This window comes from Cydia strobilella, chromosome 11 (assembly GCF_947568885.1).
Source record: "Cydia strobilella chromosome 11, ilCydStro3.1, whole genome shotgun sequence".
In the NCBI taxonomy this organism is placed as follows: Eukaryota; Metazoa; Arthropoda; class Insecta; order Lepidoptera; family Tortricidae; genus Cydia; species Cydia strobilella.
Genome location: NC_086051.1, coordinates 16,316,265 through 16,332,852, shown reverse-complemented (window position 1 = coordinate 16,332,852; position 16,588 = coordinate 16,316,265). Strand labels below are relative to the sequence as shown.

The 16,588-nt window shown below is 38.9% G+C and overlaps 1 protein-coding gene across 1 annotated transcript; it reads right to left on the bottom strand.

Moving 5' to 3' along the window:
• Positions 1 to 2,110: 2,110 nt before the first annotated feature.
• Positions 2,111 to 16,054, bottom strand: LOC134745288 (alanine aminotransferase 2-like). Its single transcript, XM_063679281.1, has 11 exons — positions 15,831 to 16,054; positions 15,160 to 15,249; positions 13,492 to 13,586; positions 12,879 to 13,063; positions 7,640 to 7,842; positions 6,654 to 6,782; positions 5,877 to 6,029; positions 5,441 to 5,497; positions 4,695 to 4,838; positions 4,227 to 4,341; positions 2,111 to 2,924 (listed from the first exon to the last, which is right to left on the bottom strand). Exons 1-11 carry the CDS (start codon positions 16,026 to 16,028, stop codon positions 2,776 to 2,778), a joined length of 1,518 nt encoding a protein of 505 aa, XP_063535351.1. The 5' UTR covers positions 16,029 to 16,054; the 3' UTR covers positions 2,111 to 2,775.
• Between the last annotated feature and the right edge of the window lie 534 nt (positions 16,055 to 16,588).

The window sequence follows — 16,588 nt, the reverse complement described above, 5'->3', positions numbered from 1 at the left end:
AATGTACACCACATTTAATCTTCACAACATTTGTTTATTTATTTTTTGGAATTAGAAGTACGAAAAAACTTCGAGGTCAAAATTACCCATAAAATTATGATATTTTCATCTGGTATCCCTAACATGATTGTTATGCAGCTAAATTAAGAAGAAGTTTAAAAATGGCTGACCTCAGACTCTTACCTACCTACGTAATTTGGGCGGATCATTTTACAAATAATGTTTTGTTAATTTGCGTAAATAATTGCGATATTTTTATTGAAATCGTTTGATTCTACATTGCTTTGAGTGTAACGTAATTTTACGATGTTATTCTCACATATTGCGTTAAGAGAAAGGTGTAAAATACCGTACTTACGTGTGAAAGGTTATGATCTCATATTTTTGCTCAGAGCGGCTATTACAGCCGATTACAGAACAATTCACCAGTATTTTATCAAAGTTCAAGCATTCAAAACGCTAACCATCACTATATTTCATAAGAGAAAGCACAATTTCATACAAAACAACGATAATTAAACAAGCAACGAACAAACATGATATGTCACGTATTTATTTGTTTGCCACAACCTCGGTTGTGGCAGCGGTGGAAAAGTGAAACTATGACAAGGACAAACAATAACAGCGCTTTCTCTGCTACTCCTACTGAAAGATACATAAGACTATCCCGTTCGGTCATTTTCCCCCACTCCTCATGACCGATCCAGTTATACTAGATTCATGTTCCAAAACTACAATATTTTATGCCTATCGTTGGCAACACTAAGTGTCACTGTCACTAAATGTCAATGTGAATTTGACACTGACAGTCTGACACAACACAGTGTCAAATACTCAAATTCTCGTATTTAATTATTTATTTTTCTTTTCAGGTTTCGGTCTGTATAGTGCAGTTCATAGATTTTATTTTAATTATTGAAAATATAATAATTTATTAACATACAAGATATAAACAGTGGTACTACTAAACAAAATTAATAACTAGTTTAAATCTAAAATAGGCCCTTGAGGCATTGTACCAAGGATGCTGGTGGCATTTCCTCGTTGTATCGCAATGCATACGTTGTGCTAGGAAGCCGCTAGCTCTTCGGTCACCAGTTACGTCAACCAGGTGCTTCGCGAAATCTGCAAATAACTGGTGCGCGCTGGGACCCCATGCACCTAGAGTTTTAACTCCAAATGGTACAAAATGGCACTCTCTATACCGAGGCTCTTATATTTATTATGTTTTAAAATTTCGACGTTTTCCGCCGCTCTGCCCGCTTTTACATTAGTCCGTCTGAGGTGGGATGGTGCCAGTGTGTCAACGCAGGTAGCATCCCACACTAACATCCTTCCCAAGCTCCAAGGAACTAAGGACACAGGACTATTTGCAAATAATATACATATATCAAGCAGCTCAACGTTTCCTATTTGCTCAACAAGCAGCTTATAGACCGCGAGCCAGGCGAAAATTTCGTCAGTCATCGCCTCGGGCGAAAACTCGTATAGCGGTTAACGGCTATGTATGATGAACCCTCGTGAACGTCAGCTGCCACTCTGTTGGTGGGTTGAGGAATGGCAGCCACCGAAACGCGTAACACGGTCTTTCCACCGCGATACAACCGGCTGACAATTTGTTTTATTAACAATAGCATCTAAACTATCATCTGACAAAGTATCAAGCGAATGGTCATGGAAATCTGTTCCTGGCCGACGGTCTATTATGAAACTCCTAGAGATGTATATTCTTGCAGTATTCTTGCCCCTTTTCTTGGCAACATTTCAATTTTTGATAGATAATTCTTATTGATCTATTTGGCGCAAGAGAGGCTTGAATTCATGATTCGTCTATTATTTTTGCTATATATCGGAAAACTAAAATGGGGGACTATAGGGAAGTGAGGTGCCCAGCGGGGACAGGCCAGAATACACCTTTGCTTTATTACTTTAAGATTGGGTTATACTCATTAGGTATGTGATTGTAATACCTACCTACCTCACTCAGTTTGAATATAAAATAAGCAATAAAAAAATCTGATAAACAATAAAGAGATTTATTTACTATACAATTATCATATCAAATAAAGTAAAATCCTACAAGTTTCTTAGAGGCTACTTGCAATATTTTAATTTAAAAGAAATATAAAGTCTGAGTATAAAAAATACAATAATATCATGCCACTCTTACCTCTTACTTTGATCTCCAACTCAAAGACAAAGTATGGCTTTCATATGAACAAACATGGCGTTGCCACAATATAATCATAATTATTTTCATTGAAATTTCATAGTTACCTATGGTGCACAGTGGGCTGGGTCGTGTATTAATTAACTGAACTGTTACATCTGTTTGTTTCATAAGATTTTAACTAAAATACATTTATGATTTCTATCACTATTGGTGCAAGTTTCACTGCAAATTTTTCTAGTATATATAGTAGTATTTCCCTGCTGACGTCGATCAATCCCACAGGTGGGAATGGTTCCTCGGGGTGGACAGGTGGTTAGGAACCAAAAAAAGTTTCATTGGCATATCTAATGATGTTTTATTAAAACAATTGAAGCCTCTTCTGCGGCTTTGTGCGATTCTCCTTGCAACAGTTACAACTAAGTTGGCAACTTAAAGTTGCCCTTTAGTTATTCCTTTATTACCAACGTAGGCACACGTCGAAGATATGTAGCAGAAAATACAAACATATCTTTGATGTCGAACGGTCGAATGTAGCAACATTGTACAATGAAACGATTGAATCTAAACCTTACTACAATTATATAAGGTCCATTTTGTGATAACTAGGCATATTTCTTAGTAAATTTCTGGTGGAAGTCTTGAAATATATTGAGCATTTCTTTGAGCACATCCGTCTGTGGTAGTATGGTTGTTCTGAAGTGGTAGGTGCCAGGTCGCTGCTTGAAACCGCTGCCAGCCACCACGCAGATACCTGCGTATTAAGAATTACCTAGTGCTTTTGATCTGTAGCAGGCGTGGCTCACTAGTCACTACGCTACGCTACAAGTACATGCGGCCAACACCAATTTTGGTGTCTAGCCATAGTAGTTGCTGCGCACCGCTACGGAACGGACGCTTACTCGCGCTTGCGCCACCTAGCGGTCATATCTGTCGTAGTAGACGCGTTTTGTTATAGAGTGAACCTTCTGTACCAGATACTATTATTAATTCGGTGCCTAAGGTCCTTCTATAGTACCTACGAATTAAATTTGAAGATATTTTAATCATTTTCAATCGGCATAGCGTTGCAATTGTTTTGATTCGTTCAATATTTTAACAAAGCAAAATCAACTCTATTTCCTACACTATAGGTTCAAATTTCACTGACAAATTGTGGTAGTTTCCTTGTATGGCTGGGCTTTAGGAGGATAGTCTAATAAAACAATAAAAGCAACATTATAAAATTGACCATTGATGAATTTTATATCTTTGCAATCACCGGATTCTCAAAAGGGCTTGAAAACTAGTTACGGCTTATTGGTGCCGTTATAGCGCCATTTACTTTAGTTATCAAAACTGTGGCAATAATATTTTACACTATCTCATGCGTCTTAACACTTCCACTTCCTTTGTCTTTGAACTGCTCACTTTATTCGTCTACTGGCTTAGTAACAGCAGCTAGAGTAAGTTTAGTGCCTGTATGAAGTGTAATAGCAATCATTCAATAAGAGCAAAAGCTTAATTGCTTGATATCAATTATCAGGCAATTCATTAATAAATCTCTCAATTTCACCCCCCTTTTCACTCTCTTTAGGGATGATTTCCGACATAAAAACTGTCCTATGTCCTTCCCCGGGACTCAAACTATCTCTATGCCAAATTTCAACTAAATCGGTTCAGCGGTTTAAGCGTGAACACAGACAGACAGACAGACTTTAACATTTATAATATTAGTATGGATTGCTCTTGACGTGAGATTGAGGCACAGGGCGGACACGCTATACATCAAAAATCACTTGCGTTTCTATGTGTGAACGGCACGTCTGTACACGCGGCATGCGTCATAGTGTGAGTAAGTTGCTTAAAAATAGTACTGAGCGGCCGGCAAACGGCCGTCAATCTGTTGTCGCGGGGCGAGGTAATTCGAGTCGGGGCGGGGCGGTGCGTGGTCGTTCTGTATGATAATACTATTACTTATTCTGTGGTTGAGAGCGCATTTAAAAATGGGTTACTTATGTCTAAGTGTTCGCCACACAGCAATATTTCTGTTTCAACCTTCATTGGTTATTATTACCTGTTTCTTCTAGTAAAGCGAAGGCGTAAAAGACATCAGCCGCCTTTCCGTCAGCTTTGGCCGCCTCTATCGCTTTTGGTGGCAGCTGAATTCGTGGAAAGCAGTACATAGCTCCCTTCAATTAAAAAAAAATGTGATTAGAGATTTGTGACTCAACGCAGCGTACTACGTAGGCGAACAACACGCGAACGCGATGCGGCGCGGGGTGAATCAATCCTGTCCTACGTGCTGTTGCGAACGCGAACGCGATGGGCCCGCCGCGCCGCGCCGTGCCGCTTCGCTTCGCGTCCGCAGTAAGACACAGCGTTAGCCGACATTGACGCTATAGCAAAAGGAGTAGTATTATAGTTATTTCATACCTAATCTGATTATTATTAAAAAACCTCGAAATTCGTGTGACGTAATTAATGGATGAACCCTTGATGGTTTGGCACGAAGTGCGAGGTGTCGTCGAAAATACTAAAATACCTGAACAGCGTTGCATTTGAACCCCTCCATGGAGTTGAAAGTATCGACAACCATTTTAGCGCGCGTCTTCAAGGATTCCAACACAGCTGTCTTCTCTTTATTGAAGAGGTCGTATGAAGGCTCTCCTTGTTTTGGTGGTTTGGCCTAATTAATATAGGTACAGGTTATTAAATCATATTTAACAAAAACCGGCCAAGTGCGAGTCGGACTCGCGCACGAAGGGTTCCGTACCATTACGCAAAAAAGGGCAAAAAATCACGTTTGTTGTATGGGAGTCCCACTTAAATATTTATTTTATTCTGTTTTTAGTGTTTTTTGTTATAGCGGCAACAGAAATCCATCATCTGTGAAAATTTCAACTGTCATGGTTCATGAGATACAACCTGGTGACTGACGGACAGACTGTGGAGCCTTAGTAACAAAGTCCCGTTTTTACCCTTTGGGTACGGAACCCTAAAAAAGTTCTTTTTTGGGCAGTCCTGTAAAGTAGGTATTATTTGAATACACTTTATGGTCTTTATCAGCAAATCCACTTCAGGTGCTCTCTAAGAAGAAAAGCAGGAAAGATTGCAAATCTATTCAGTATCGTTTTCAAAACCGCAATAGGTGTGAGCATAAATACATGAAGAGATTGAAGTTCCCTCGATTTTTTTGGATTTCTATCATCGGTTCTTGACGTGATGAGACATTTTTTCCTGAATTACTTATACCATTAAGGGTACCTAAAATCTAAATAGTAAACTTACAACTGCATCTGTGGCAATCTGGCCAAGTACAGTCGGACACAGCATCGCAGATAATGCCTGAAACAATGATACATTATGACTATTATGAGGGTTTAATATCTAATAGTAACATTATTAGGTATCTACTACAAAAGCCGCGAACAAAATAACCTGCCTCGTGTAAAGATCTCGCTTAAACATTGATAGGTACTTACTTACTTACTGCTGTGGCGCGACGACCCGAAGTGGATCTTGGCCTCCGACACCAAAGACCGCCATGCTACTCTGTCCAAAGCCGTTTCTGTCCAGTCGACGGCGCCGAGTTCGCTGAGGTGAGGTGCAGAAAGACCTCAGTGATAGGTACTTACTCTGCCGAAAACCACTGTATTCACTACTGGCGTAGCCCTACGTCGCTGCCGATAAGTGGTGTAGACAACTTAAATAAAATCGATCGTACTTTATAAAGGTGTGCTTGCACTGCCGGCTCCATGTTCACGATCTCCAGCCATCCACCCCGCAGTCCGCATTCACCCATGTAGCCTTTACTGATCGTCATGAAAGAGGTCACTTCTACTTCGTCCGTGTACGGGGCACCCATTTCTCTTAGCACCTGAGTAGACAGTAAAGGACATAAAAGGGTCATTCTCTAAAAAAATTCGCTGCTGTCTAATTGCCGCGACCCATACTAAATGTATGAAAAGAGTCGTGGCAATTATGCGTGACCGCAGACATATTCTGAGAGAATGACCCAAAAAAGAATTAGAATTGTTCTGTAATTTTAAGATGTTATCATAGCGATATCTCAGTTTTGATTTGTCATAGATGTTATTAGACTCATTAGGCATCGCACGCACACCAACAATAGTGTGAGCGAGATACCACATGACACGACTCTGATTGCAAATCAGCGTGAACGATCCTCTAGGTAGCATCAAGACAAAATCAAAACCTTTACAAATTGTTAAATCAGAACATTCAGAACTCATAAAAGCGTCGCCCCCTCCACCCACGTAGAGAATAAAAATTTATATGTATGCCCCTACTCCCACTCCCCTTGGCCATCGGTCATATCAACTGCCCCCCCCCCCCCCCCCCCACCCCTAGCCCATCAGCTCGTGATACCCATGACCGTGGTCGCATGAAAACTGCGAGGGAGATAACCGCCTGAAACGTCCTGTACTTATGGAATATTTCTTAAAATTAGATTATGCCAAAATGCCAAGAAGGAATAAACCTTCTTAAACGAGTGGAACTTGCTGCCCTCGGCGTAAACGTTGTGCTGGTACACTTCATCCGCGATTATCAACAGATTGTTCTCGTGTGCAAACTTGATGACTGATTCTATGTTTTCCCGCGACAACACCTGCAAAACAACACTTGTTAACAGAAATGAATCATCATCATTACTGGCATATTTGGCTCCTGGATATATATTGACTAATTACAACAATTATAACACTTAGTCAACAATGTTGCTGAACCAAATATCATTGGTGTGACAAAGGCGCAAAGGCTTCGGTGGCTCGGCCATCTGGAGCGAATGGGAGGCAATCGGGCGGTGAAAAGAGCGTTTGAGGGAAAACGGACAGCACGCCGCCCGGCCGGGCGACCTAGGTACCGATGGGAGGTAGTGGTGCACGCTGATCTGCGTGAGCTCCAGGTTCAAGACTGGCGAGAAACGGCACAGGACCGGGATCAGTGGCTAACTGTCGTGTTGGAGGCCAAGACACACTTTGGGTCGCTGCGCCAGAGGAGTAAGTAAGATATATACTACTTAATATGCAACGTGCCCACTGCGACACGAAGGATTTTAAGTAACCGTGTTCCTGATCATTTCAATAAAATAAAATTTCGTATGAAATTTTCTGGATAGGTCCAATATTCATTTAAAAATAAGGGAAGAAAATTCACATAGTTTTCACGGAAGTTGGAGGTAAGAACGCGACTGTCTATTTCATTGTATCTATTGCATTTACAAACAGGAAATTTGTAAATTACATTAGTAAAATAAGCCTAATGTTGCTGTCATCTTGCACCCTCAGAAGTTCATCCTCGCAACCAGAGATATTTGCTTAAAGGGATTATTTAATTACATTTATGGTGCCGATAGCATCAGCGCATCATTCATCATGAGCCCATTTTTCTTCAGGAAACTTTCAGCTTAATAAGAGACAGAGAAAGGTATAATTATGTTGTTTTCCTGTCCCTAGAATAGCATACCTGACCCGTAGGGTTCCCAGGATTTATAATAACAATACATTTCACAGAGCACGTTTTTTTTGACTTCTCCAGAGCGCTGTTCAGCTCGTTCATGTCTAGCCCCCAGGCGTTGTCTTCATCCAAAAAATACCCTACGGCTTCTAACCCGAATTCGACTAGAGAAGCTGAGTAGAGGGGGTATTGGGGTATGGGGATCATTACACCTGAAAATATAGAGATATTACTTTGAACAACAAAAGAACCGACTTCACTACACAGTTTAAATGCCATCATTTTATGGTCTTTATCAGCACTTCAGCAGGTCTACTTTGCAAAATGGCACCTACTTTTCAAGAGCAAATGTACGGTGTGTTGTGTGTTACTATAAAAAAATACGAAAATAGAGAACCTACGCTTTTTTTAGGGTTCCGTACCCAAAGGGTAAAAACGGGACCCTATTACTAAGACCTCGCTGTCCGTCTGTCTGTCACCAGGCTGTATCTCATCAACCGTGATTGCTAGACAGTTGAAATTTTCACAGATGATGTATTTCTGTTGCCGCTATAACAACTGTTGGAATGTATGTACACCCTTTTTCAAAAATACAGTTGTTTAGTCTGTTAATCTATGAACTCTATGATACATTATCTGTCACTGTCAAACTATACCGTTCTTTTTTGACTCGCCCTCCGTCTCTTGCCGCCCACCGGTTAACACGTGTATGTAGCTTAATTATAATATAATAAAAATGTGTGCTCCATGTCTGTCTCATCTGTCTTTCTCTCAATCAACCACTCCGCCGCACTCTGCCTCTTTCCAATTTCCAATAGGTTATTGGCCCCGAGTCGCGTACGCGCTGCGTAAGAAAAGTGGTTGAGTTGGTGAAGAGAAGCATGGCGGATCGCCTTTCCGGACGGCTCGAACTCGGCTGGCGGCCGCGTGCCGTGATACTCGTGATATGAGAAGCAGCTATATTAGAAGGTACTTAACCTAAAAATTGTCTCGGTTGTACTGTACCAAAGGGGCGATTTCTCTCAACGTCAACGTGCATTTTACTCGCTTACGATTACGAGTCACGTTGTAAAGCTACGAAGACTGCACTCGCTATGGACCATTGCCTTGCCTGGTTTGCCTCGCATTGAGGGCATAGCTTACAATTGATTTGTTTTGGTCATATGAAAAGAAGGATGCCAACGTGGCAGTGGGCGACCACATGACTGAGGTATATAATTGGATGCATCAATAGCGGCTGATAGTGAAGTGTCGTGGTGCGCGTGTGGTGCGCTCATATATGACTATCTTTTTCTTTTTAGCGGTGCTAGTTTTTTTTACATTTGTGTGTTAACAGTTATTTATAACAACTAATTTAGTAATGTAGCTCGTTTATCCAAATTTCATGTGGTAGTACTATGTTTAGAGTATGGCATAGTAACCTAGTCTCTCGACAAATTTAAATTTAGTTTGCATTGTTAAACGTAAATTTTGTGAGAAGACTACCTGTGTAATGCATTAGACTTTACTTGTGTACTTTTAAATGCCTTTTACTTAAGAAACTTGTACTTGTGCCAATAAATTCTATGCAATTTGCATTTTATTTTTGGATAGGGTTAGGTGTTTCTTATGTTCCACAGGTGATGAATGACCAGGTTGTGCCCATGAGGATGTGGTGCAAAAGGTCTGTCACCTCACAACTACAGATGTGTACACCCTATAAGGTATGGTGTCCAGTGTTATGTTTCACTCTCGGAAGAGGGAAAGCATACTCATTGATGGTGTGTCCCTAAGGGCAAGCCGCTGGTGCTGGACTATTTGCCTGGAGTTTTGTACAATTGGATGTGCGCAGTCCAATATTTGTAAGTTATTTTATGGAATAAGAACTTTACCACCCAAATAACTTGTTGGCGAAGATCTCTCATGAAGTGCTACTAGCATTTTGAGGTATGTCAAAGTTTTTTTTGTTGAGCTACTTACAATAAATAGGCGGTTTATTTTTAAGAGATTAGAGAGCTTTTATATATGTATGGATGTTTTTGTTTTGGTCATTTCATATATTTAAGGGTTGTTTTTTTTTATATTAATGTCTAAAAGAGACAGCTAATCGTTAAAGAAATGCCATATTAAACTTGTTTTTATTTTAAAGCTTGAAACATAATGTGATTTTTAATATAAACTTTTAGGCTTTGTCACTTTTGATTGTCTTGGCTCCTATGTACTATTTACAAAGATTGGACCTAAATTACTATTTTACCGTTTGGAAAAATAAATTGTTCCTATATCAGTTATAATGTACTTTTGGATATTTAGACTAAAAGTTGACGACCATGAGTTTTTTTTTATTGCTTTATTTTTTTTAGATTGCTAATTAATATTTTTTTGGGTAAGTATGACATATTAAGGCTTAAGTTACTTCGTGCATTTATTTTTGGAAGTATTTCTGCCTAAGAACATGTGGCCCATCATAGTATTGAGAAAGCTTTGTCTAAAATATAGAGCCTGTCACTTTCATGTTGGTTGCTTTATGCTTTGTCCTTTTGATGACAGTAAGCTAAACAATAATAACGCCAAGTCAAATTTATATTTCTAAGTTTGTTGGCTATCTATGGCATTCTACACGGTTTTAATAATCTAGTCCCTTGCAAAAATGATATATGTTTTTTTATTCAATGATAATTTGACCAAACTGATATACTTACTTATCCATACTTGTGTTGTCCATCTGATGACTTGTTTTATTGAACAGTCAGAAGGTTATTTTAAATTTTAATGAGTTGTGACATTGATATATTAAATTAATATTTTAAATTTTTTTTATATTTATTATGACTTGAAAGGAGTCTGTAATAATTAAGGAATTAATAATATACATTATCAATGTTAATAAACCATTATAATTTTAATTAATGAAAGTAAATTATTAAATGTGATGCTGTTTTTGAGCTAAAGCCTGAGTTGCACAGTGATTGCTATAACTCTAAGGCCAGTGCCACTGTTGAATATTAGTAAACTATGTAGGTACTGTTATTTTGCTCAAGTAATTGTCATCATCTCGTAAGGTAAGGTACCGATGCTCTAGTAATAACCTAAGTCTAACGGCAAATGCTGTGATTTGGTTCTTACCTAATTAAATTTATATGCTGTAAGTCGGAGCATGAGTCTAACAGTGTTAGCTGTGACTCTTTGACGTCATCATCATACTCGAAAGCATGTAAAGTTCGAGGGGAAGGATGGAGTGCTCGACCCAAAGCTTGTGTCTGGCAGCTTGCGTTGCGAACGTTACATGCGTAGCACGCACTGTACAGCACTATGGTACAGGTAAGCAGAGCTCAAGGAAATAATGAAATTCCACAGTATCAGGTATTATGATATTAATCTATCAGACATGTTAACTTGTTAAGTACATGATCTTTTCTGAAAGTTAATGTATATTTGTGTGAATTTTAAATAATAACGAAGTAGGTACCTGAATAATTTAATATTTAATTCCTCATTTTTAACAAATGGTAAAAGTCATTATGATGTGTAAAGTTTTGTTACTTTTTAAGATCTTATGTTTTCATGACATTTTATGAGGCTTTTTATGTATGTTTATAGGTATCTTGAGGGAAAGCAAAATATCTATTTAATTCCTCATTTCTAATTAAGTGATAAAAGTCTCTCAGATCATGTCATATTTTTGTTTTCTTTTAAATGAATGTATGTTTTGACTTTCTATGAAGTTAATACTTATTGATGTTAGTACCTATATCTGAAGGGGAAGCTACTACTTACATACTTTATGTGTTTCAAATTTTTTAGCTTTTACATTGCATTCAAGTTTTAATGTACTTTTTTCTTTTAATGTGTTTGAATGCCTAATAATTGTATTAAAGTATAGTTTATAAAAATTTTGAGACGGAGACTAATACCTTGATTTTCAAAGTAGAATCTGTTTTTAAAATTTTTAATGTGGTTCTAACTGTTCTAACCACTCAACTCAGTTATGTAGTCAGTGATATTTTCTGTTTATCTCTATAATAAACAATAGTTTCTAGTGGTATAACAGTCGTTTGTTAAATATTGAACAACATTATAAATTACTTATTTACTTACAATTTTTATTTAGGTACTAATTAATGTTCACTGTTTGGATGTCTGTCTGGTGTACCTACCATTCCTTGTCATGCATGTGCTAATGTAATTTGGCCTACACCAGCAGGTTTTAAAACATATACATATTTTTTCTTCGTTTTGCTTTTGGTATATTTACATTTAACTTTTTGTTTTGTGTTAATGTAGGTATCGTTGGCCAACTGAAAAGTTTGCATTATCTGGTTGCGACAATTGATTATTGTCTTTAAATGTTAAAAATGTATTTTTAACATTCAGTCATTGCAAGTATGTGCTTGGCCAATGATTCGAATGATATAAATAGCTTTTGGTTATGAATGTTGTCAAGTCTTGTTTTATCTTGAATTTCATTAGCAAAATTTTTATGATAAACATGTTTGTTACACACTGTAATTAGGTAACCAAGGCATTTGAGATTCTTGTATCACATTTACTCCTGTATTTGTTTGTAAAGTGTGAGGGGAAGTGTTGGAATGTATGTACACCCTTTTTCAAAAATACAGTTGTTTAGTCTGTTAATCTATGAACTCTATGATACATTATCTGTCACTGTCAAACTATACCGTTCTTTTTTGACTCGCCCTCCGTCTCTTGCCGCCCACCGGTTAACACGTGTATGTAGCTTAATTATAATATAATAAAAATGTGTGCTCCATGTCTGTCTCATCTGTCTTTCTCTCAATCAACCACTCCGCCGCACTCTGCCTCTTTCCAATTTCCAATAACAACAAATACTTACTAAAAAGTGCGGAACCCTCGGTGGACGAGTCCAACTCGCACTTATCCTTATAAAACGTTATCCAATGAAGGTTTAATAAGCATCTTTCGTCATCAACACAATTGCTTGCTTTAAAGAACTTGCATAGTGTAGGTATGTTGCCCCAGTGTAAAATTGAAATAGAAATTAAACGAGATGCATGCACTTAAGAATAATATCAAAATCAATGACTGCGCGGAGCAGTCGTTAGTGAAATATCACTGGCCTCCGATCTCCGCGACAACTCCCCAAGATCCTACTTAACATCAAAGGTTTGATGGGATTCCTTGAAAAGCTGGGCTTGTTCTAGCCTACCCTCTTCAAGCAAAATAGGCGCCATTCGTCGAGTTGCGGAAACCGGCCGTGCTACAATACAATACCACTGGTTTTACTTACCATCAGGTTTGTTCCCTGGAGAATACAAGCCAAGAATACTTTTAATGCCCATGGAAGCTCCAGCCGTTATAAGGATATCCTCCCATTTGCTAGGATGCCCGTCGCGTTCTTCGATGTATTTTGCAACGTCCTTGCGAATTATTTCTAGTCCGTATGAGGCGCTGTAGGCTCCGACTGACCTGCCTCTAAACGCATGCAAAAATGTGACGTTTTCAACCAAAAGGTACCACATTGTCTATAGTCGATAAGGTTGATTTCAAATTGAAGCTATATGGAAATAGCACCTTATTGACAACCGACAATAAGTACCCTTTTGGTTGAGAATGGCACAAATAAGCTTAATACTTAAATCTACTTCGGTACCTCCTAAGTTTTGGATACGAGCGTTTGAACTGCCCTACAAAAGCCGCCCATCAAAAGGACACAATACATGATTTTGCGAATTAGCTGTAGATTTTTATTGCATTGCTAGTTACATAATGGAGGTACTTCTATCAGATAACCGGGAACGACATGAAAAAGTTGCATGGACACATTATGAATGATTTCGTTTATAAAGTGGCCATGCAATTGCGGCTCGGTGTACATGTGTATAGCTGAATTGGAAACTTACCCACATGCATCCAGCAGTTCATTAGATCGCTGTTTCACGTCACTGGGAAAGTCATACTTATCAATCAGCTCTGGTAATGTTACACACGCCAACACCTGTCCAAGGATAACTTTGAGAGAATTATGATATAATAACTATTAAATTATAAAAATAAAAAAACCCCTACGCAATGCAAAAAAAAAAACATTTTTTACCATAAATATCTTACATCATTTTGGAAAAGAGTTCATACTCTTCAAACTGCTGGATCAATTTTTATTAAACACAAGCAAGAAACATCGCAAGGAATCGCGCTTTTACGTAAAAAATACCGCATCGAAATCAGTGCATCCGTTTGAGAGCTACGATGCCACAGACACATACATTGGCATCAATCAAACATATAACACCCCTCTTTTTGCGTCGGGGGATAACCTTTTTGACGCCAATGACGGATATATCCACACCATAGGTCCAACGCCGAAGACGGATTAATCCGTCACAGACCACAAAGAAACATTGCATATGCATAAAGTTCAGTTTTGACACTTCGGTGACAGTGACAGCTTTTGTGTTTGCCACGGCGTCGAGAAGGTTAAAAGCAATAAGTGTGTGTGTTTTGCCATACATTTGAAGCGAGGTAAGGCATGCAACTTTCAAAGCGAAGGTCGTGGGTTCAAAACTCCGGCTCGAACATTAGTTTCCTGGAACTTATATTCACTCATCGCTTTTTAGTGAGGAACTAAATTGTGAGAAACCGGGCCTATCCCAATAAGACATAGAGGTAGTTTCGCCTCTCGGTTTAGTTAGTAGATCGGTCAGATGGCAAGTCACATTCGTAAAAACTGTATCATTCTTGGGAAGGTTGCCAAAGAGGACCCGGATTCTTAAAGACGCTGCCGGGGTACTATCGGGAAAAGTTAAGATGCATCTTCTGCGCTCGTGTCAGATATTCGCATTTTTTCTTCTATACAAAAGTATAGACATAGAAATGTACTTCGGTACGAGTACCTGTTTTTGCTATGCTTGGAAGTTTCTTTTAAAGATATTCCGCGCACTAACGGCTTACCATTATCTGCTGCTAGAGCGAGTGCAAAAGGCGTTTCTATGCTTCCTGTACAAAAAAAAATTCGGATATTACCCATTTCTATACCCAACAATTTTATTGCTGGGTACAGGTTTAAAGTTTAAACTCACTTGAGGTGAGGCGAAATTACAGACTGTGTGCCAGTAGCATTTTACGTGGGGATTCTGACTTCCCTGAATTCGTAGCTCGCCGACTAGATTTCTGTTTCGACCGCGTTGTCGCCATTTGTTAGCGCTGCCACCAGTACGAACTGTGTCCCGCCGAAAATCACTGCTGCTTGTTCAAGCCTTGCCTGATAAACTCGCTTCTCGAATCAGCACCAAACTGTAATGTGTTTGTGAGTGGATGGTTGGACGTGTGTGTTAAGAATGCTTGAGGTTCTGCGAGACGATGAATGAACGGCCTTCTTCTGTGATATGTTAATTTTGACTTGTGTACTATGTGTATGAAATGTCTATTGGTTTCACAGTGCTTTGGAATACTGTTATGCTGTGAAATGTAAATATTGTACCTACTTCAGCTACGGCGTAGGTAGACTATTTAGTGATGTTGATAATTGTTGATGGTGCTTTAAATAGGTACAATATAAATAGAATGTGTACCTGTCGAATAAAAGTAATGGGCTTTTGCCCCATTGCATGCGCGTCGCCAAGGTTGGCTCTGATTACCTTCTTGAACGGCTTATTTGAGCCCTGCAAATTCACAATGATGATCAGTAAATGCGGTTCCATATGAACGCACGATGATGATGAGCTTTGACAGGCAGGCCGGAGACCTAATTTAGGCCCGGGCCTTGTGGATTGAGAAAGACTTATATGAAAAGTCGCAGTGTTGTCGTATAAAGTGACCATGACAGTATTGACAGTTCCGCCAAGAGCTTATTAAGAAAAGCAAGTTTCAATCGATTGAAGTGTGTTATTTAGATTTTGCTTGAAGGCAAAAATGTAGTTTAGATTTTTTGGTTAAGAAGAGGAGCAAAATGTTATGTATTCTTACTTAGAAAACTATGCATCACGCATAAAATCTTTGGATTCGCGATCTATTTCGCTTCCTCAAACCAAACCTTGTACCTATTCCAACTATGGGTTAATTACTCAATCAATCAATGGCCTTAAAGTCTATTGCAGACTATAGAAACCGTGTCAAGTAGGGCGACAACATTTTTCGTGGCTGTGTAAGCCAATACGCATACGGGAGCGGCAAACACGCCCACAAGCCTGGCAGGTGTTGTGTTGGTGTGGTGGTTAATTACTACTACCTTCTATCTATCTACCTTCTTAAGTTCATTTTCGATTGCAGCAGCTCGCATGACCAGCGGACCACGCACAGCATATTCCAGTTTCACGATATTTTGCCTCATATTTTCTAGTGTAAGAGACTTATGCCTACACTGTATGGGACTTAACATACTTGTAACGGCTTGAAATCGTATTGATAGCACGTGGCTTAGCATTTTCTTTGCCCGACCCATTCTTAATCTTCGGAAAATAAGGTAAATTCGACTAAAATTTATAACAATTCTTCACAAACAGTCGGTTTGTAACGAAATTTAAAGTAAATAGCAAGTAAATAGAAGTCCAAGAAACAGTTTTCGAATTTGGTCTTTAGCAGCTGACAGAAGGGAATGTTTGACATTGTAGTTCTGTTGTCATTACAACAATAGTTAATGAAAAGAGGTTTTCTAAAATTATTTATTTGACAATGGCTCTCGCGCGCTAGTTTGCGTGTGACGCACAAGTTGCGCACAAGTGCTCAGCGTTTCAAAGCACTTGTTATGGAAGGTAGAGGTAAGGAAATGAATCTTCATGTATCAAAAAAGTGACCGTAAAAAACAGTAAATAGGCGGCGCCACCATACACTGAAAAGTACCTAGACCATACTAGTATTTTATATAGATGTGCACCCGTGCGACCGTGAGGGACAGAACATACGCAATGCGACAAAATTAAAAACACGTTTTAACATTCCTGACAACATACCAGAAACAACCTACCTACGTAATTTGGTCGGGTTATTTGCTGCCCCTCCCCC